Source organism: Bidens hawaiensis, unplaced genomic scaffold, assembly GCF_021521415.1.
Source record: "Bidens hawaiensis isolate Kalapana, Puna unplaced genomic scaffold, B.hawaiensis_p1.1 tig00001087_1, whole genome shotgun sequence".
Taxonomy (NCBI): Eukaryota; Viridiplantae; Streptophyta; class Magnoliopsida; order Asterales; family Asteraceae; genus Bidens; species Bidens hawaiensis.
In genome coordinates, this window is record NW_027491062.1 from 2,451,294 (window position 1) to 2,474,986 (window position 23,693).

The 23,693-nt window shown below is 34.8% G+C and overlaps 2 protein-coding genes across 2 annotated transcripts; one reads left to right on the plus strand and one right to left on the minus strand.

Moving 5' to 3' along the window:
- Positions 1-11,298: 11,298 nt before the first annotated feature.
- Positions 11,299-13,285, minus strand: LOC143557281 (large ribosomal subunit protein eL34-like). Its single transcript, XM_077046394.1, has 4 exons — positions 13,138-13,285; positions 12,958-13,037; positions 11,613-11,722; positions 11,299-11,521 (listed from the first exon to the last, which is right to left on the minus strand). Exons 1-4 carry the CDS (start codon positions 13,214-13,216, stop codon positions 11,428-11,430), a joined length of 363 nt encoding a protein of 120 aa, XP_076902509.1. The 5' UTR covers positions 13,217-13,285; the 3' UTR covers positions 11,299-11,427.
- Positions 13,286-18,891: 5,606 nt separating this feature from the next.
- Positions 18,892-23,299, plus strand: LOC143557291 (uncharacterized). Its single transcript, XM_077046401.1, has 4 exons — positions 18,892-19,138; positions 20,756-21,071; positions 21,164-21,320; positions 22,746-23,299. The coding sequence occupies exons 1-4, from the start codon at positions 18,941-18,943 to the stop codon at positions 23,200-23,202; spliced, it is 1,128 nt and encodes a 375-aa protein (XP_076902516.1). The 5' UTR covers positions 18,892-18,940; the 3' UTR covers positions 23,203-23,299.
- Positions 23,300-23,693: the final 394 nt, after the last annotated feature.

The following is a 23,693-nucleotide window of genomic DNA, read 5'->3' on the forward strand; positions in this document are numbered from 1 at the left end:
GTTTTCAAGCGTGCCCTTACCATCTTAATGTTATCGTACGATCCTGCCTCATCGCGCAGGGGCTAAAAAGAACTCGTTCTAAATAAACTGTTATATGGTTACGTAAATGTTTATATATATGATTTAATTGATTTTCTTTCACTTATATTAATTTTAAAACTATGATCTTTTAGTTAAGTTCTAATTCATAATCATACTTATGGAACATAATATGCATATGAAAAAATTTGGTTCGGTTTGTCAGGGGTAATCTCCGCTACCCTTCAACTTTTCGCTGACAGTGTAAAAAAAATTGGTTCAGTTTTCGTATTCGCTAATCCTGAAAAAATATAATGTTACCCATGCTTGTTCAAAGCCCAACCAATTTAAAAGTTCAAATCAATTAAAGCCCAACTAAAGTTTAACTTACAACAAAATTAAACCCCATTGGGCAATTATTTTTCAACGTCACTTGTTGGTTTAGCCACTGCTTCCTTCCATGAATCCGTGTTGCGCCAACACCACTAGTCTCCCCCTATTGTTGTCCTCCTCCCCCGGTCACCAGACCTCCAGCTCCACCGCCTCCACACACTCACGCACATGCTACAACGTAAAGTGTAAAGGTTTGTTAATTGTTATACTACAGTGTCATTGTGTCAAGCCCTAGATGTGTTTTTTAATTGGGAAAATGTTTGACATTGCTCGTGTAATGGTGGAAACCGTAAAGCAGACAACAATTTTTCTTTGGTTTATTAAATATTGAAGTTGGCGATGGTTTTACTGGCTGCAACCGCAACTGTAGTTGAAAGATAATTTTTTCAAATGAAGCTTATCAAGACGGATTTGTGTAATCAGATGGGTTATAAGTATTTGAACAATGCTTTAATTTGTGCGGTCGAAAGAGAAATATTCAATAAAATAAAAGAAGATGACGTAATTGCTCGATTTCAAGCTTTCAAAAATCGAAGAGGAGAAATTTGCATCTCATTTGTTTAAATTTATTTATTACGTGATTCTATTTTTATTCGTTTATATTATACGAAATACGGTTAAAAAAAATTTACGTTACTTGTGAGATTGATGTCTAGATCCACCACTAGAAAACCTACATTGGTTACACATATATACTTCCTAGCCACCATCTCAGTGCCAACTATTCCATTGAATAACTTTCTCTAATCGACTGGAAAAGTTAACTCTCTATATCCTCTTAATTATCATTATTCTCAATGTAATAAACCCTTCACATAACCTAAATATTTATATATATTATCAAAAAATAAAATGCTACGCAAAGAAGTGAACCCCATTTTTACATCCTTTCTCTTTCTTTTCTTTTGGCCCTACCAAAAAACCAAAGGAGCATTGCTTTGAGGTCACCGGTTCACGTCTCGTTACAACAAAATGTTATGCCTGAGTTGGGATTTTATAACAGTGGACCTTCAGGCTGTGGGTTTTCCCTAGAACTGGTTGCAGGTCGGGTCACCAGCGCTGTCTACAATCGTGGATGTGAATGGCCTTTTGACGGTTGGGTAGCCGGGTGACCGGACTTTGTTGGTTTTCAAAAAAAACGTATCAAAAGAGGAAAGAAAACCTCTCAAATCTTCAGACGCATGGTTAAAAATAGGTGCTTGATTTTTTGGAACAAAACTAAGCAAAATACGTGTGAGAATTCAAATATATATTTGAGTTCAAGAGCGTCCAAATGACATCACTATGCAAATGAAACTAGATAGCACAAACGGAAACATCAAGTATGAAATGGTAGACGGAGGATCATTGTTGCTCTCTCTCTCTACTTGTTGGATCGGTTGTTGAGCTTTCGGTTTTCTTGTTTTGCGGTAAATAAACATCAAGTAGGTAACTAATTGATACGCATTTTCCATCGAAAGGGGTACATATACGACTGTATACAAAACCCAATCGGGACTTGTTAAAGGAAAGAAAACACCCAAAAAAGCAAAGAGAAATATTAAAAGAAGTACCAAGTTATTGCAAGGAGATGGTCTATAGTCTAGTTGATGATCATCCAAATAGAAGAAACATGTAAATATGATCCCAAACATTACACACACGACTAAATACCCAATCCAGTTGAGCTCGGGAGGGAGAACTAGCACCATTAGAAGCGAGAAAGGAGCAAGATATGCCGAGAAGCCACCAATAAATTTACAAAAGGTGCCACAGGAAACGTCTATTGGTTGAGAGAACCGGGTTAACATAACAACAAATGTGAGCGCAATGCCGATTAATGCACCAATGCTGCTCTTAGCAAACACACCGTGATTATCAAAAGCAGACTGATTTACTAATAGAACTCGACCCCCCACACATACACAAATGAAGAAAGAGCGAATCATAAGTGCTGCGTAACCGAAAACCCTTAAACAAGATTAAAATATGTAGTTATCATCGGTCATCACCACTTAATTAGACGAAAACAAATGTACGTAATCAGAATGGAAGTTACCGTAGCTTGTCAGCATCGGAAACTGATGGTCTGGCATCAGATCTCACTGTAACGGCCACGTGATCTCCCATTTCATTTCAATGGGAAAATATAACAAAATTATATAGATAGTATTAAGGAAATTATTTAGATATATATAATATATGGCTATGCCCATTATTAGGTGTCAGATCTGGTTTGATTAAATCTTAAACCACAAAAACTGTAGTATTTAACATTTGACTAACTCTCTCTTCAAAAAGGAAAAAATAAACAATTAACTGACAAACTTATAACCGAAAATAATAATAACAATAGAAATGGAGTCCCGTCTTTGCGTTTGTTTAATTAAATCCGACTTTTGATAAACGGAAATAATCCGGAAACTCAACCAAACGAGAAACAATTACTTTACTAAGAAGAGAAAAGAAAAAAAAATGAAGGAAAAAATGTGATTTTATTTGGTGATTCAGATTTTAATGAAAATGAAAATAAAAAGAAAGGAAAAAATATTTAACATTTTACATGTTCCCGAGTTAAGAGGAAAAGAAAAGAAAGTTACGATTTTACTAATATATATACCCTTTTTAGAACTAAAATAAAATTTATATGTGATAACATTCCAAAAGCATTTCATGGATATATAAAAGTAATCCTTATCAAGTTTTTTAATAACTAAGAGTTTTATTATTATATCATTTAAGTAAAACTAAGACAAAAAATAAATGAGATAAACGAGCTGAGCACGTTTTGGCTTACAAAGAGCTCGAGCTTGTCTCGTTTCAAGCACTTTTTCTAAAATTCGAAGTCGACTTGTGAGGTGTTTTACTCTTTCTTTTCAGATGGCATAGAAAGAGTAAAAAATAGCACAAGATAATCTACAAGGCAAAGTCAATACTCTGCTCAATCTCAACACCTGGATCAATGTCAACTTGTATGCTTTCGGTTTGATACAAAAGAAATATGGTTTTTAGTTTTTTTTTTGAACAACCAACTATCATTAGAAGAAACAAAACAGGGAGAGTAGCAAGAAGCTAACCTCAAAATACAAACACCAAAACAAGGAAAGCACCTAGGACAAACTCAAAAAGAAAACTTACACCATTTTTCCCAATCTAGCCCGACCATCTTCCCCCTATGTTTCACCCACAAAAACGAGAGATGTTTGATATCGTCCTTTAATCTATTCACCGAAATTCTAGTCTTATTAAAGAGAGAATCATTATGTGCCTTCCACAAGCACCAAAGAGCGTTGGTATAATAGTGTGGATGAATTTCTTCTTTTCTTTTTCAATCCTTGGATTTAAGTGTTCTTTTAATAGATCTCCGACCTCGAAAGCATACACCGGGGGGGATTCTACACCAATTATTTATAAACTGCCAAATGACCGAAGCCACATTGCATGAGATTAACACATGTTCCGCCGATTCTAGTTCATCTTCACACAATGGGCAAATGCTAGTTATATCTAGAACACCACGTCTTTGGAGAGCATCTGATGTTTGAATTTTACCCATTCTGCACGCCAACCGAACAAGTTTACTTTGAGGGGAACCCACTTACACCACTCCATTGTAAAAATAGAAGTACTTGGGGTGTAAACCTCAAGAACCGATCGGCAAAAACTAGCGAAAAAGGCCCCATTTGTTTCTAATTTCCACTTCCAATCATCCTTACCAAGCCCGGAATCAAATCCAAGCATTCCCATAATTCTTGAACTTCACAGTAAGTCATCGGTTCCCTCCGCCATGTCCATCTCCATCCATTAATGGACGAACCCTCAACCGTTTTATCCCATATTGTACATCGTTTAAACCTTTCTATGTTAAAAAGAGATGGAAATTTTAGACCGAGTGGCATCTCACCCACCCACCTATCCAGCCAAAATAAAATATTCTTACCGTTGCCCGGCACCCCTCGCATGAACTCTGTCAATGGCACGTTCCGGTTAATATAAGTGTCTTCAATATTACATATATTATTTCACACACCCGTAATGATTGATTTACATGGTATAGGATTTATACCGTGTTCATTGAAGTGTATACCATTTACCACCCGTCTCCATAACTTTTCTGGTTGAGTTTTGTATTTCCACCACCACTTTGCAAGAAGACTTAAATTTATATCCCATAACAAGCCAATACCTAGCCCACCCGATTTTTTATCCGCCACTACCCTTTCCCATTTAACCCAATGAATTTTCCTCTTCGCTGAGGTACTGCCCCATAAAAAATCTCGCGCATCCTTTCAAGTCTTTCTAACACGGTAATAGGAGCCCGATATAGAGAGAAAAAATAGGTTGGCAATGCATTCAGAACCGACTTGATCAGGGTAAGTCGCCCCCCATTGGTAGGTGAGCCACTTTCCATTTAGAAAGGCGGGATTCAAAAATATCAACAACAGGTCGCCAACTGTTCACCATGTTCATGTTCTCACCGACTCGTAACCCTAAATACGAGTAAGGGAATTTTCCTGCTTTGTAATGCAGGCGAGAAGCCATGGTGATGAGCTCATATTCTTCAACATTTATCCCATATAAACTACATTTGGATAGGTTTACCTTGAGACCCGACACCATATGGAAGCAACGCAATAATCTCGCCATATTTAGCACATTATTCTCCGACCAAATACCCAAAAGGACCGCATCATCGGCAAAGAAGAGGTGAGACAGATTCGGTCCTCCATTAGGAATTGCAATAGGCTCAATGGGTTTTTAGTTGTTGGGTCATTTCAAACTGATCATCATTAATTATTTGCTATGCTACAAGTCAACTCTTATAGGAACTGTCACCTTAGAAATCGTCAAAAGTAAATTGGAAATCACTATGACTCTATGAGAATGTGTATCGAGAATGTAGTTTAAGAAATAGTCTTAGTGTGCTCAGGTTAAAAATTTGTCAAAGTCAAAGGCTGTGTCAACCGGCATATTTTACTAGACTCAGGTCAGTTCATATTTAAAATCTCTTATTCTGGTTCAAAAGTTTGTGTCTTGGTAGTCTTATTTGGCAACAGTTTGATCAAGTTAACAGATTCGTTTTAGCCATGATCCGTAGGCAACGAGTAAACACATTACACCTTTGACTTGTTATCAGAAGTACTTAAACTAATCACTTGAATACCTAAAATAACTTTGGTATTTAAACGACAAATTATACCCTCGGTTAAAAACCTGATCGATCAGCATGTATTGCACCTTCATTAGTTGCGAAAGTTCCAAAAATACCTCTGGTAAAAAAACGCAGAAAGTTAAACCCGTAACTGACTTGTCCCGTTTTTCAGCCATGAAAATGACCCGTTAACAGTAGCTATTTGTCCACTTCACAAGACTGTGATTAAAACCCGAATTTAAAATAGTTTGACTCATTTCGACTGAAACAAATTACCATATAAGAGCAACGCACGACCCGTAAAACAAACAAGCTAAACACAATATGTTTACGACAGTGGCGAAGCTTAGACGAAGATGTCGAGGGGCCGGACGAAAATATACATTAAAAATCCGTAAACTGAGGGGGCCGGGATCAAATTTTCGATTGGAAACAGGTAAATTTACACTACACATAAAAACTGTCGGGCGAAAACGAGTAAATTTACACTACTACGCAAAAAAAAGGAGGGGTTGGGGCCACCCCCGGCCCCAACTATCCTTGGCCACTGGTTTACGTGGTAAGTTAATCAAATTTTGGTAGTTTACTAAAATACCCCTTATGCAATATTTTGACCTCTTTATGTTTTCTACAATTAGACCAAGTTTTTTCTGTAAAACAACTCAAAATAGCTGCAATCAAAACATGTGACAAAATTATAAAGCTACAAGTGTCATTTAGCATCAAAACAGACCCGAACTTAGTTAACTGCTAAACAGAATTCAACATAATCATAAACAATCCCAAGATCCATAACCAAATAGTAAAATACCCAACAAAGAAATAGTCATAAATGTACGAAGTTACTAAAAAGAAAAAAGAAAAACTTCAACTAAACAAAAGCATTCTAAACTCGTTTAGTTACCGGAATCCATCATATCTCTTAGCAAGCCCAATTGTATCTGAGGAGGACAACTAAACAGCGCCCGTGCATCTGCTTGGTTGGCCACCAAGTACCTTAAAGCCCTCCTTATTTCATGGGATTCCAAACTCATTGGTTCCAATGCATTGTAAATTTCCTCTCTTGTGTACTCGCGATGATAAACTCTGTCTAGTATTTTATTGCCTTCTAAAATAGCATTGGCCACACTACCAACGTTATTCATAATCATAGAGGCTAAATCTTCATTTTCTTGTTCAGCTTTCCTTTTTCTAGTCTTGCATTTCTTGGCACTTGATGACTGCTCAGCTAGAGAAGATGTAGGATGTACCACTTGAATATCATCGTCAATATCAAATTGGCTTTCCAGTTTTACATCATTTGCTGCACAGAAATCATCCACTTCTGGAAAAGTTTCTAAGTTAATGTTGTCATTCTTTTGGAATCGTGCATTTCTCTCTTTAACAATTTCAGCTTGAGCACCAGATGCCCTGTCCTTTGCAAAAAGTTCTAGCATTTCATTAAAGTTTGAGACTTTCTTCGTCTTCAGCGCTTCAGATTCAGGGTTCTACTATTTATCAAAAATAAGATAATTAGTTTTATAAATGATAATCAAAATATTCATGTATATAATTATAGTAGAGGCGGGTTTCCTAACCGCACCCGAAAACCGAACCAAACCCGAGGTGAGTCGAGACCCGATATAAGTCATATAACCTAATATAAAAACAACCAACCCGATAGAACGATAAGCTTGAACCCGAGTTAAGGATGCATGCAAAATTCACCCATTTATCATTTACAAAATAGCAAAAAAAGATTGTTACTTTTAATTGTTTTCTTAAGACAATATAGACATCTTATTTAAATTGCAAATACATAAGAACTCTTCATGCTCAGTTGATAACCTATTACGCCCAAACCAGAAAACCACATAAATAACCAGAAGAAACCTGTTAAATTATAGATTACCTGTGTTAATTTATCCCAGACTCCATCATATGCTTCAATTAATTAAGTAGATGAATTCCATGAGAATCCACTCAGTAACGTTCCACGAAACAATTAATTAAGTAGAAAAATGCTCTTTCAACGTTTTTAATCGGTTTTTCAAATGATTTTTTTATACATTCATTTGAAATTTATGCTCAGCTCATCAACTATATTGTCGTATGCATTTGAGGTAAAATTTCCATTATAACCCTATTGTCGTTATCCTTTTGTGTCATCATAGCTTGTATGAATGCATTATCCATATTTTCCATTCACTTTAGTGTTTCCTTCTTTCCGGTTGCTTCGTGTTTGCTCATTATGACTTTCTACATGGTAACATAAAAAAATTCGCATATGCAAATATGTAAATGGTTGCTTATGCTACATTGAATTACTATACAAACACACAAGTAATTAAAAAATAACCAAATCACCAATTAACTGAAACCATAACAATTAATACAAAATAAATATGAAATACTAATAAGTACTTTTCTAAAACTACTTTGACATCATCATGTAGTTAATCCACATGTTAGTTGTATTTGAGTTCCTTAGTTGTTCATAATAGGTACTTCCCTCACGTACATCTCTTGTATTATGACGTTCTTCCTCTTGTGGTTCATGTAACACCTCTTGTATGACCTCATCTTCAAGTTTTGTGTCATGTTCTTCCTCAAGTAAAAAGTTGTGTAAAATACAACATGCCAAAAAGATGTCAGGTTGTGTCTTGCAAGAATAAAATGGTTTCGTTGCACTTCTTATGATAAGAAACCTCTTTTTAGGACACCGAATGCTCGTTCAATTACGTTACTTAATGATGCATGACGAAGGTTAAACAACTCCTTTGCATTCTGTTGAAGAACAAGTTGCAAGTTTTTTACATATTGTAGGTAACGATTTGAGAAACCAGTTTACCTCTTGGTTATACCATCGTCTGCATCAACAACTAGTCGGTGCCTCCATAGAGTTTTGCAAGCGATTATATCATTAGAAGGTCGATACATACAACAGCCTAAAGGTAATATTGTCCTGAAAGAAAATCAAGAAAAAAAGAGATATTATCCTTTTAATAAGGATTGTATCGGTGCGATTTACGGAACACATGCACGTGTCGAAGTACCTAATAAGGATGCCCTAGATATCGTGGTCATAAGGATACCCAACAATAAACGTACCGGCTACTTGTACATTTGATTTAAAATTTACATATGTGCTAACTGAATGGGAGGGTAGGGCATCCGACTCATGAGTTATAAAAAATGCATTTAGTAGAGATGATAAACTAGTTAATTGATTGTCTAATTATTTATTATAATACTAATTACAACTTGTTTATAGGTAAATATTGTTTAGTAGACACGGGTTTACCATACGAATACCCTAATGACACCATATAGAGGTGTTAGGTGTCATTTGAAATAGTACTCCACTTGTGCCCCTCAACGTATGAAGAGAGATATGATGGTAGAGTTTGATGATGAGAGTGTAACTGCGGCATGAATGAACCGTCAACATTCAATTCTTTTATTAATGTTACTTTTTATTAATTTGGAAAAAAAAAACCTAAATAACATACTAATCAAGTAAAATACCTTAGATTGAAACATAACATAAAACTTAAGTGATGGGAGCCCCACTGCTTGCAAAGTCCTCCTATGATTCATATCGCGTTGATTCAATCGTTCCTCTTCAATCCGTTAGTCAAGAACACAACGACATCAACATTAATGACATCTCAAGAACCAGGTTTAGATTTAGCAACAAGTGTTGAGGAGGAAGCCGACGTGGTTTCAGTACCAATCGAAAACGAACATGAGGTGTGCTAATTTTGACTTTTCTTCACATATAGTTAGAATTCTTACCAAGTATAAATTAAATTCTTAAAAATCGATACTGTTAGGATTAATTTTCAGATTCCTCGTCAAGCTTTTTCATCAATTTATGTTATTTATCGAGTATCAACCATGTGAAAGGAAGAACAAGACAAAAAGCCCTTTATTTGTTTAGTTAAAGAAACTTACCCTAGCTAATGTATTCTTGTTTGTACCTCAAAAGTAGTTTTTATATAATATTTTTAGCATCAGTTTCACAGTATATGTTGTTTGTTTTTAGTCACAAGAACATGTGTTTCAACTCTTATATATGTAATTAGGGCTGTAAACGAACCGATCGAATACGAACAAGGCCTTGTTCATGTTCGTTCATTAAGAAAATATTGTGTTCACGAATGGTTCACGAACACTTACCGAACGAGATTTTTTGTTCGTATTCGTTCATTAAGGAAATTAATGTGTTCACGAACGGTTCACGAACACAAATAAAATCGGCAAAGGCTAGAGAATAAGACCGATTTATTCATCAATGTGAATATTGAAAGCCTGTAAACGAATCGAATGAACACGAACAAGGGCATATTCGTGTTCGTTCATTTAACTTTATAATTAATTATATAATTAATCAAATAAATATTTATGTTCATGTGGGTTTATTTAAAAATGGACATTTGTGTTCGTTTATGTTCCTTTGTTTAAAATCTTTACAAACATAACTAAACAAAGATAAACGAACATAAATAAACATATATGAACCAATCTGAATGAACACAAACAAACTTAAATGAAAACACATAAACGAACACAAATTAACAAATATAAAACCTTTAAGCAAATGACATATCCAGATAATATTTAATTATTTTCTATTAATACATAAACGAACGTTCATGAGTATAAATGAACGAACGGAACATGTGTTCGTGTTCGTTCGTTTAATTAAACGAACACAAATTTTGTGTTCATGTTCGTTCGTTTATTAAATAAACGAACTTCCCGCCGAACGGTTCACGAACTGTTTAACGAACGTTCGGTTCGCTTACAGGCCTATATGTATTTTGTTTATCTGTTTAAATCAGAAAATGCTGATTTAGTGGGTTTTATGTGAAAAAACGAAATTCACGTAAAATTCGTCTGAAAAAAATGATTTTCAACTCTTTTGAAAAACTCACGGCGAAAATAAAAACATGACTAACCATCACAGAGAAGATGTTTTTCACATAGACGATTTTGAGAGCAAAAATTTTGGGACAAATAGATTTGAGTACAAAAATATCATATTGTGGCCTCTTTACACGTGTCACACTTTTGTTGGCGGCAGTGACAATTTTGGTTGGATTATTATTGGAAATTTTTTTAAATTTGGATTATTTTTGTTTCTCTCACATCATTTGACCTAGAATTTCCCCTTTCTTTTATTTGTTTTACTTTTCCGAATGAATGGCTTACCGACAGATTTAATTGCTAACAAGTAAAAAAAGGTGAGCAATTGATTAATTGGTGCATAGCATTATCCTGCAATTGTATTAAGACCACCCACTATGGGGCTCCAACGAATGATGTGGCGGGCGCCGATGGGCGCTCAACACCACCAAGGGTCGCCCTTGGTGGTGGGGCGCCGGTGGTCAAGGTGGTTGTGACGTTTGGCGCGAATGGGGCTTGAATGATGGGGCCCTCTCTCTCTCAAACATACATACACATACATATGTATATAATGGGTGCCTTTACCATAGCGGGGCATTATTGGATAGGGCTTTGAAGCCCCTGGTGCTTACGTGGCGCTAACATGGCATGGTAGAGAGGCTTCGAAACCCCCCAGCATAAAGGATGGTCTAAAAGCCCAGTAAAATATCTGCAATATTTTACTCAAATCACTTTATGATTAGAGAACTTAAGATTGAAGTGGTGGACTGGTGATTACAATTTTCTAATTTTAAACTAAGGGTGCATTTGAATCAATATCAAGTACACCGATATGATCACCAATCCAACCCGGTACATAAAATATCAAACGAAACAAAGTCATCGAAATTTAAAACCGATCAATATCTCCCACAAGAATCTATAAGTTCACATCTTATAATCATCGCATTGAAGTCAAAATTTCTTTCAATCAAGTTACTAATTTCAAACCTGCTTTAACTCTTTCCACCGTGCTTTTCTTTGGTCTTTTGAAGCTTCAAAACCTTCTTCACAATCTTCTGTTCTTCAACCAAGAAAGCTCGAATGATCCTGCAAAATAAAACCCAATAATACAAAGTTTAAAACATTAACTAACTGGTATATCCCACAATTTTGACCAAAATGAAAATATTTCACGAACCTCTCGCGCACCGCACCAGCGGATAGCACACCACCATAGGCACGGTTAACAGTCCTCCTGTTCCTTGAAAGTCTAGACCTTTTGTATTCAGCAGGCCTCAAATGAGGAATCTGCAGTCCATGCAAATTACAATATTAAATTAAAGTAAAGAACCTTGTGGAACATAAAAATTGCAATTCTGTCCAGTTCAAAGATCACTATAACCTGATTCTAAATTTCGGAATTTAAATGATCAAAACACTGAGATTATAAGAAGCAATGAACTGCAGAAGCTGATTAAGAGTAATTACATAATTATACTAATCATCCTTCAATCCCTAAGCAGTTATAATGCAAATAAATATCGGATATCAGTCAAGGACCGATATTTGAGACATTGGTAATTTTAATATCATGCAGAATTAATATATATAGCAAATTAACACTAACAATTCAGTATACTTTCCCACTTAACAAATTAACCTTTTGCAACTTACAAAACACTAACGATTGTAGCAAATAGAAACTGATTAAGACTTAAAACACTAACATTAGACATTAAAAGTTGACAATTAAGACATAAAACTGACATCGGGAAAATCAGTTATTATTCGAAAAATATCGCCAATATTATTGATACCAATATTATGACATATCCTGCAAGAGGTACAATAACCAATGTTGACTGCATAAATCAATCCTTTTTTGATCAAATGTAAGGGTGCAAACAATCCAAGCCGCTTGCAAGCTACTCGATATCAGATTGATAAAAAGCTTAAAAAAAACCAAGCTTTTTCGATCTCGAGCTGAGCCCAAGCCTCAAATAAAAGCTCATTTAGCTATCAAGACTAAGATCGAGCCTTGTACAGAAAGCTCTTTTTAACTCGTTAAGCCTTAACGAGTCTAGTGTACTTTTAAATTTTGCCTATTTTTAACTTGCATGTATTAATTTCCCACTGCACAGTCTAGCTCAAACCGAACTTTGGCTCGTTTAACTATTATACAATAAACAAGCCAGGCCACAGCTTAAAAAAACGACTCTCGATGAGCTCAAACTTTGGAAAAAGAGCTTGAAACAAGCCGAGCTCGGTTCGTTTACACCCCTACAGTGAATAAGAGCAACTGTATTTCAGTTAATTTTGCCGGTTCGGTTATAGGTCAGTCCTACAACTCTACAAGTATAATTAAACAAATCATTCTGCAGTTGTTAACTTTGATTAAATGTGCATCTGATTCCAAATCTAAAAACCATCATAAATCACTATAAACACACATCTAAACAATCAAATCTATGGCTAGCATTCACAAAGTGAAATTAATGTAAACATTCAATTAAAATGCATATTAATAATAATAATATGATTACCCCTTGGATTCTCTTGCCGGTAACAGGACACTTAGGGCCACTTGCTCTCTTCTTTGTGGTCTGGTAAACCAGCTTACCACCTATACTACAAACACAAATCAATCAACATTCAATAATAATAATAATATTATTATTATTATTAATGTGTTTAGATAAGAATGATTGAGTTAAAGGATGTACCTGGGGTTTTAACGACACGGTGCTGGTTGGATTTGGTGGCATAGCTGTGGCGTTTACGGTAAGTGAGTCGTTGCACCATTGTTCAGATCTGGTGGTTGATTGATTGAATGATAATGGAAGAAAGAGGCTAAAGATGATGAACAAGAAGACGATGTTAAAGTGGGTTTTGTTTGATGGTGCCCTAGATCGGACGGTTGTTTGTGATTCTCATCAACGGTTCAGATTATATTGTTTTTTAAGAGTTTTTAATTAATTTTTTATTGTTAGAAGTTTTAAAAAGGGAAAATTCTCAAAATATGTATTTGTGATTAGGTTTTTCAGGTTTTAGGTGTTATTTTCAACATATTCCCAATTTAGGTATTATAAATTAGTCGTGACAAATAATTTATGATTATTCACGAGTAGTTTGTATAACCAATTAAAACTTGACACGTGTCTATAAACTAACCGTAACGACATGTTTCACTAATAATCTACTCGTAAAGATTAAATAAGTTTAAACCCTCGTAATCAGCGCCACACGTGTGACATTCGTCAATTTCGGGTCACTTTTGTTATGTAAACCCGACCCGTTTGTAACCCGAACATTTCAAATATATAAAATATTGGATCTTGTCATTTAAAATATATAAAATATATAAAATATTGTTTTTTTTATATTATGCATTGTTTGACCATTTAAACATACCCATTTTTATGCAAACCATAAAAGAATCTTTATACCCAACCCTTCACTCCTTCCCTGTATATACACACCCATCTTCTTCATTTTACTCTTGCTACATCTCCAAAAACTCTCTTAAACTCCATAGATTCAAGGTTGTTATTTCTTATGTATTCTTGAAGTTTTGACTTCTCAAGTCAAACTAACTATAGTCTTTCATTCTAACTTGTCCATCTAACATTACTAACTCTTGAATATGGTGGTACAACATATATATAATACACACCACTTGTTTCCTTTATTTGTTACTTCACCGACTTTGGTTGGTTAAGTTTCGAATGTCATAAGGCAAGGCTTCATGGATGACTTCGTGTTCTTAATATATATTTACACACACATAACTTATTATACATATCACTTATGACTAACTTCTAACCCTTTAGTTTGTTTATCTTATTTACAAGTTCCATGGTGTGGGTTTGTATAAGACTAACCTCGGTTTAACCGAAACTAGTCCAAACCGGAAACCGAACTTTTGTTTACTAGTTTTGTTAAAATAGTTGTTTAAACATGTTTATTGCTAGATTTGAGTTTCAAAAATCATTTTTACAAGCTTTTTGATATTAAGCATATGGAATCCATCTATGAACTCGTTGGGAGATGGAAACCGAACTAAACCGAAACTTTTGCTTAAAAGACTTGTAGTTAACTTTTTTTGTTGTAAAATTTAAGCTTTCTTCATTTATAAACCAATATACAAGTTCTATGATATTTGGGCATGTAGAAACCATCTATGAACTATTTGTGAGATGGAGACCGAACTATACCGATTTTTACTCGCTTAAGACACACAAGTGTGTTTTTAGTTATCAAGACTTGTATATTTCTTTAAAAAAAATAGTTTACAAACTGATTTTAATTATTTTTCTTAAGTACTTGGAATAGTTGGATCCAACTTGATCTCATAACATAGTTTGGACCGACAAAACCGAACACTCGCTTAACGTGCGTTGTTAGTTCTAAACAATAGATCTACGTACTTGGTTAAGTGTTAGTATGTTTTAATGAGTTATCTCATAACAATTAATATTGTGGAAAGTTGACTTTGGGTTCGACCATTTGTCAAGACCCGAACCGACAACCCGAACACTCGTTAAAAACGCGTTTTAGTATCTTTAGCCTAATGGAACTTGCATTTTAGCATTTTCTCCACCTTATTACTTAACATTGGTTAAGTAAATATTAAGGTTAGATACTTTAACCCGGTTTTGAGCAAACTTACATTTTTTAAAAGGGTTATTATTATAAATTCTTAAATAGTTACATTTTAAACCTTGAACTTTAATTGATTAGTTTTTGCAACAATTATTTTATTTAAAGATCTTCAAGACAACCTTTCTAAATCCAAGACTTTCTTTTATTTAGGCTTCATACGTTAAACTCGTCGTTCCGGCAAATCTCCAAATAATCAATCTTTCAAGTTTATTACTTGAACGTGAGTAACTTCATACCCCGTTTTCTATCTTTTATTTTGGGGGTGACATTTCAACTTATCTAAACTAAATGTTTTATACTTGGGTCTTAAACCACAAACGTTGTTGTATACCTTACTTGAATAATTGCTCGATTTGGTGTTCTATGCTTATTTGACTATGTGTTTATCGCTTTTGGATGGTGGAACTATAAATCCTAGACCATTTGGCAACCCCTCATGGCAAGGTGTCGTTAACGTAATGCAATTAACGATAACTATAAAATCCTAAACTATTTGGCAACCCCTTATAGGTTGGGTGTCGCTAACTTGTTAGCGATAACTATTTATCCAAGTTTATAGCTATTATTTATGGTTTTGTATACTAGTTTTGTGGCTTTTCATACTATATATCTATTGTTCAAACTTATGAATTGCTCACCAACCTTTGTGTTGATAAACTTTATTTTATGAAATGTTACAGGTTTGCATCTAGGTTGATTATGGAGTTCGGTGAAGAAAACATCACAAATACCGTTAGGATATTAGCAAAAATGAACAATATTTGATTTGCTATATTTTGTTATATTTTGTTGTATTTGAGTTATGAATATTTGGTTATGTGACATTTTCGATGTTGTGAAATGAAATGAGTTTGTTAAATATTGTCGCTTTAAATAGTGTCATGCGCTTATGAGCAATCGTTGCACCCCGGCATGTTCCGCCGCCTTTGGTCGGGGTGTGACAACACGAGTAAATAAGATATTCTTTAATCGCAACGAGCAGATTATAAAACCTTAAGAGTCGCGAGTATTTTATCAAACTAACCACGACGATGAGTTTGATTACCAAATGCATCTAACTGGTTTGTTTTACAAAACACTAACCGGAATGGTTAGTTTGTTTGGTCAAATAGTCTTTATGAGTAGATACAGGTCAACGACTACTTTATATCCATTATACGAGCATTTTGATGGTAACTAACACGTCTCGATAAGTTTATCTGGTAAACATTACGCTTACGAGTAGTTCATTTGTAGTTAACTCGTCGTGACTAGTTTACCTTGTTTGTATTTCCAATACGAGTAATATTGTTAATCAACTCGTTCTGATAAGTTACCAGATTTACATTAACCATACGAGTAATTTATTGGCAGTTAACTCATCTTGTCTACTTTACTTTGTTTACATTCTTATACGAATAGTTAAGTAGTAATTAACTCGTCTTGGCTAGTTTAACCCGAACCCGGTTCCCGGAACCGGTTTTTTTAATACCCGGGTTTTTAATACCCAAACCCGTACCCGACCCTACCCGTAGGGTACTGATAGGGAATACATTTTGGCACTAAAACCCGAACCCGAACTGGACCCGATTTGTATCCGGTAATACCCGAAAACCCGAACCGGTTCCATAATCGGAACCGGGTTTTACCAAAACCCGAAGCCGAGTATTTCAAATGCCCGATGTATACCCGAAAAATACCTTAAAAATACCCCTAAAAGTGCAAACTTTTAAAAAATCCAATTTATACCCGAAAAAACCTCGAAAAAAAACCCGAAAAAACTCGTTACTATGGTTTTCTCAATACCCGAACCCGGTTCCATACCCTAACCCAGGTATTTAAAAAACCTGATTTGTGCACCTCTAGTCATGACTAGTTTATAGCAAAGATATAGACAAGACAAGTTAACTACCAATAAATTACTCGTATGGTTAATGTAAAACTGGTAACTTATCAGAACGAGTTGATTAACAATAGATTACTCGTTTTGGGAATATAAACATGGTAAACTAGTCACGACGAGTTAACTACAAATGAACAACTCGTAAGCGTAATGTTTACTAGATAAACTTATCGACGTGTTAGTTACCAACAAAATACTCGTATAATGGATATAAAGTAGTCATTGACCTGTATCTACTCGTAAAGACTAGTTGACCAAAAAAACTAACCATTTCGGTTAGTGTTTTGTAAAACAAACCAGTTGGATGCATTTGGTAATCAAACTCATCGTCGTGGTTAGTTTGATAAAATACTCGCGACTCTTAAGGTTTTATAATCTGCTCGTCGCGACTAAAGAATATCTTATTTGCTCGTGTGGCGCTGATTACGAGGGTTTAAACTTATTTAATCTTTACGGGTAGATTATTAGTGAAATAGGTCGTTACGGTTAGTTTATAGACACGTGGCAAGTTTTAATTGGTTATACAAACTACTCGTGAATAATCATAAACTATTCGTTACGACTAGTTTATAATACATATTTTGAGAATATGTTGAAAATGGCACCTAAAACCTGAAAAACTTAATCATAAATACCTATTTTGGGAATTTTCCCTTTTAAAAATGGGGGAGTTATATTATTATTTTGAATAATATGGACTTTAGTTAGTGTAGATGATGATTTATGAGTTACATGTACCAAACCAATCGGCAGTCCCGATGATTGAGTTTTATGTGTCTTATATCCAAGGCTTGATGCAAACTTACTATTGAGCCGGGGGTATCATCGGAAGCAACCTCTCTCTATTCTTAAAGGGTAGAGGTAAGGTTGTCTACTTCTTACCCTCCTCAGATTCTACCTTATCTTTGCTATTGGTGGGATATACTCAGTACGATGATAATGATGAGTTGTTGAGAGTTGGTTTAAAAAAGGTGTATCCAAGAGGGAATAATAATTATAATATATTTGAAATCAATTTTGGACATGCAAAATACCTTTTTTATGTTTTTTATATTTTACATCAAAGCTTGTGAAAAAATAACAGAGATGTTGTTCAAATAGTGTTACACGTGTATAAAGGACGTTATGGTGATTAATGTATATGTTTGATTCATTATCTTGTTTTATCACGAATGATCAAGAATTAGACCTCTATAATAGTTCATGTTAATCCAAGCTGGTTATCACAACCTATAATTTATCATGACTTTGATTTAAACAAAAGACAAGGTAAAATGTGTGGCATGCTTACTTCATATTCTTTGTTTAATGTTTTATAACAAAAACCGATTACAGTGATCCATTTTTATTCTTTATCAGATCAGGATTTTAAAGCCCTATAATCCCATATGCCCATCTGATTAACTGGTAATATCCTCGATCCTTATTCCTTGACATCCTAAATCCCCTTGTCATGTTCTTTCTCACACATACCATGTTAGTGAGGATGTCAATTAAGTTTTATAATGTTATTACCCGAACTTATTTTATATTGTGTATACAGTGAAAATTAATTTATTCTTATATTTTACTATATTGCGAATGTTATTGTTGGTTTTGATTCCTATGTAATGCTTGTTGGTATAAAAGTACAAGCTCACATTAACTTTAATTTAAAAAACTCATCCTAACCGAATCGAGCCAAACAAAAATGGTTTCAACTTTCAAATCAACCATTCAACCCGAGTATAAGCTCAACATTTCAACCTGGTTTCGTAAGACGAGCAAGTCAAGCCAATTCAATTTGTAAACAAGCCAAACTCACGCTCAGGCTCGACTTGTCGATTGTGTGCACATATTAAGTCAGAACTGTTGGTTCGCTTTCCATACTTGTATTCCAAATAAGCACACGTATACACACTGTAGTTGTGGACCTGTAATTATGAACCCAGAATAAGTGTGTCCAATTTCCCCAAAATCGTACTCCAAGCTTCAAAATATCAATGGCTTCTTCTTCCTTTGCAATCTCTCACTTAACTTCTGTTTCCACTTCATCTTTATGCTTCAATTCATCCATCAAAATCCGTCATTCAACTGTTGCACATCGATTGCCCAAACTACACACCAAATCGCTAAGTATTAGGGCTGCTTCAGCTTCTGTAGATTATTCAACCGATCAAAAGTCATCTCTATCATCTAAGGTTAGCAGTTGATCTGTTTGTTTCCAGTCGATATAGCTTGAATATATGTCCAGTAGTTTTGCATATATCGAATGTTTGACAATATGGTGAAATTCGTTTATTTACTCCGAGTTAGGGCTGTTTACGAACCGAACGTTTAACAAAGGGACAGGAAATTTCGAAGCAGTTAATGCGGAAAAATATCGGTCAAGGACCAATATCTGAGATATGGATGGGATATCAGTAATTTTAATATCATGTAAAATTTATATACATCGCAAATTTAACACTAATTATTCAGTATACTCTCATACCATTAACACATTAACCTTTTGCAACTTACAAAACACAAACAATCTTAGCAAGTAGGAACTGATTAAGACTTAAGAGTTAAAACACTAACATTGAACACTAAAAATGATAATTAAGACTTAAAACATTAATATCAATAGAGGCCATGTCGTTCAATTGTGTTTGTGAACTTTCAATAATGTGTTCGTATTTGTTATGTTTGTTTGTTTATGAATGTGTTTTTAATTATATAAAGAAAATATATGTGAGTGTTATGTGATTAGTTTATATGTAAATTTAACGTATGAATATGAGCAAGTATTTGTAGCCGCACGTTAAATGTATTACATGTTTGAAAGCTACCCCACGTTGCAGCGGGATGCGACAGGAACCTAGTCAGTATCGGTTCTATTTGTTACCGTAACAATTATGTGGTCAAAGTTGAATTGTGATCCAAGTTTAAAGGCTAAAAGTTTTATGCCAAAAGTTTGGTGGCCAAAGTTGTAAGGCTAAAAGTATTGTGGCAAAAGTTGAAAGAACAAAAGTTTAATTACCAAAGTTGAGAGGCCAAATGGTAAATGTTTGTAACAAAGGTGACAAAACTCTAGGCCCTAGGGGCCAAAAGGTAAATGTTTGAAACTTAGTTGGCAAAACTCTAAAGAACTAAACTAAAACTCTAGGGGCCAAAAGGTAAATGTTTGAAACTTAGTTGGCAAAACTCTAAAGAACTAAACTAAAACTCTATGGGCCAAAAGGTAAATTTATGAAACTTAGTTGGCAAAACTCTAAAGAACTAAACTAAAACTCTAGGGGCCAAAAGGTAAATGTATGAAACTTAGTTGGCAAAACTCTAAAGAACTAAACTAAAACTCTAGGGGCCAAAAGGTAAATATTTAAACCTTTAGTGGCAAAACTATAAAAAACCAAACTTCTAAAGTTGGAGTTTAATTATATCAATGTATAATATTAAAATAAATACCAACACAAACCTGGTAGATGGACTGAACCGTTGACATTGACCATTCTTAGTTAGCCAAATCAAATAAAACATTGTTTGTGTTAATTCGTGTTCGTTTGTTTGTGTTCATGAACCATTCTTGAACAAGTTCATTTCCTTAATGAATGGACACGAACAGGAAATTTTGTTTGGTTAGATTTTCATGAACTGTTCGCTTGTCTGATTAAAACTTAATGGACAAAAATGAACAAGGCCTTGTTTGGTTCGATTCGTTTACAACCCTACTCCAAATTGTAGCGTAATCTTAGAATCAAACCATTTAGCAGAACTTGATCTTATATGAACAAATTGAGGATGATTACTAATTAGTTAGTGCTATGATTTTCCAGACTAGCAACTGGCAATGGAAATTCAAGGATAATTCTGTCAAAATCTACTATGAGGAGCATGGAGATGAAAGTAATGGACCAAAAAAGAACATTCTCATGATGCCAACTATTTCTGATGTTAGCACTGTAGAAGAATGGAGACTGGTGGCTAAAGACATCATTAAACAATCTGGAGGTGTTAATTGGCGAGCCACCATCGTTGACTGGCCCGGTCTTGGTTACTCTGACCGCCCAAAGCTTGATTACAATGCAGATGTCATGGAATCGTTCCTTGTTGACTTCATCCTTGACTCAAATAGTCCCGTAAACGGTGCAGGTTGTTTTTATACTTCTGATATTATTACCGATTATTGAACTTTGATTTGTGGTAAAGTTATTATCATATATTGTGGTGGTTATATGTATCAGAAGATTTGGTTATTGTTGGAGGTGGTCATGCTGCCACCATATCCATCCGTGCTGCTAATAAGGGTTTGGTCAAACCAACCGCTATTGCTGCTGTTGCTCCTACATGGTCTGGCCCGCTTCCCATTGTATTTGGTCGTGATTCCAAGACAGAATCTAGGTAACGGGTCAAAACGGGTTGGGTTGGCCTAAAACAGTCTTTTTTTTTGAAAGATTTTATTTGTTGAATAATTAGTTTGCCAAATATGGTTTTAGTAATGACATAGGAGATTTCATGCTTTTAGGCCTGTGAGCAAGCCAAACGTTTAGTGAATTGTTTAGGAGCTGTTCGGTGGGATGTTCGGTTACTTAATAAACAAACGGCCATGAACGCTTGTAGGGCTGTAAGCGAACAGAACCTTCAACGAACAGTTCATGAACCGTCCGGCGGGAAGTTCGTTCACATTCGTTCGTTTAGTATATGAACGAACAAGAGGAAAATTTGTTCGTTTAGTAAAATGAACGAACATGAACAAAGGTTGTGTTTTTTCATTTGCGTTTGTGCTCATTTGTTTATGTTTGTTAGTTAAAGGTTTGTTTTATATTTTTATTATATTTTATTTGTAATAACCAACCTAACATTTAAATTTTATAATTTTATTGTTTATGTTCAGTTCATTTCGTTAATGATTTGTTTTATAAACTCTTGTTTTGACTAACAACAAATCTAACTTGTGCTTCATTGACATTATCAAAATAGCCGATTGGGGGATGTTTATGTTTATAATTATTACTATCTGAAGTGCTTAACTTTATATATAATTAAGGTGATTATATCAAATGTTTTGGATTAAGATTAAGAATGTTGCTTTTTTATGTAAGTTTGCGTTTGTGAACCGTTTGTAAACAAATTCAATTCCTTAACGAACAAACACGAACAACATTTTCCGTTTGGTTAGCGTTCATGAACTGTTCGTGAACAGGTTTAATGCTAAATGGACGAACATGAACAAGGCTTTGTTCTGTTTGGTTCGTTTACAGCCCTAAACGTTTGTTTATATAAAATCCTTTATGTTTGCTCTTTGCGTTCATTTATGCTCGTTACTTTGTGTTTGCTTAAGTTCGTTTGTTCACTCGCGTTAATAGATTCATTTAAATTTGCTAGACCCATTACAAGTTAGTCTGTTTTTAATAACTTTTGAGCCCGACATATTTGTTCACATTTATATTTAACTTGTTTAAGAGCTATGTTCATTCATTTATATTTAGTTAATTTCGTTCGTTGACGTTCGCAAACTGTTTATGTATTCTATTAACGAACGAACATAAACGATCACGAACGGGAAAGCCCCATTTGCTTAGTTGTTCATGTTGATCGTTTGTTGGGTTAAAGTTAAACAAACAAACACAAAAATGCTTTCGGTTCATTTAAAAGTCTACATGCATTAATTAAAAACACGCTTTGGAAAACTTCAGACCCATTTAACCCGTTAAGGATCGAACATAACCTGGATTGATCGTTGACCAAACGGGTCAAACTTACCACCTCTTACACACCATACATAGTTTCATTTAAACTGCTAATATTATTTTTAACAATTTACAGATATGAGCTACTGAGAGGAACATTACGGGCCCCAGCTGTCGGTTGGATGATGTACAACATGTTAGTCAGCAACAAAAAGTCCATTAGGTCGCAATACGAATCTCACGTGTATGCTGACTCAGCAAACGTGACACCAGCCATAATCGAAAACAGATACGAGCTGACAAAACAGAAGGGGTCCCGTTATGTCCCTGCTGCTTTCTTAACGGGCCTACTTGACCCGGTGAAAACCCGTGAAGAATTTCTTCAACTCTTTGAAGGGTTAAATGGTAAATTACCAGTTTTGGTCGTGTCAACATTAGGTGCACCAAAGAGATCGAAAGCCGAAATGGAAGCTCTTAGAGAAGCTAAAGGTGTGAGTAAATTTGTTGAGGTTCCTGGAGCCTTGCTTCCACATGAAGAATACCCAGGTTTAGTTGCAAAAGAGCTTTACAGTTTCTTGCAAGATGTTATATAAAATTGACTATTGTTTCTATTCTATACTTATAATTACATAGAACAATATATTCTTAATACCTTTTGAAACGATTGAATGGGTTGGGTTGAGTCGATTTTTAATGTTTTTTGCTTGGAAAATTTAACCTTTATTATATGAGTTTAATGTGATTCAAAAGTTATCTTGTTTCATTTGTGATCTAAAAGGTTTATATTGTACATCATTTGTCATTCGAAGGTAGTATCTAATAAAACACGCAATGGATTATGAAGAATAATTTCGAATATGAAAACCAGTAAATAGTAATTGATGGAAACTTGGAATCTGGAAAAACCAAGACAGAAAACCATATGCAATTTTTTTTTTATTTCTGCAACTTAAACATTTTACGGGTGCCGAGGTTGAGGTGGGACGAGGGTGGTGGCGATTGCAGGATCTAATATTCCTCTGGGTTCATAAACCCGCCAACCAACCCGCTTGATGTAATCGCTTAAGTTGCAGTGGTGTACCCA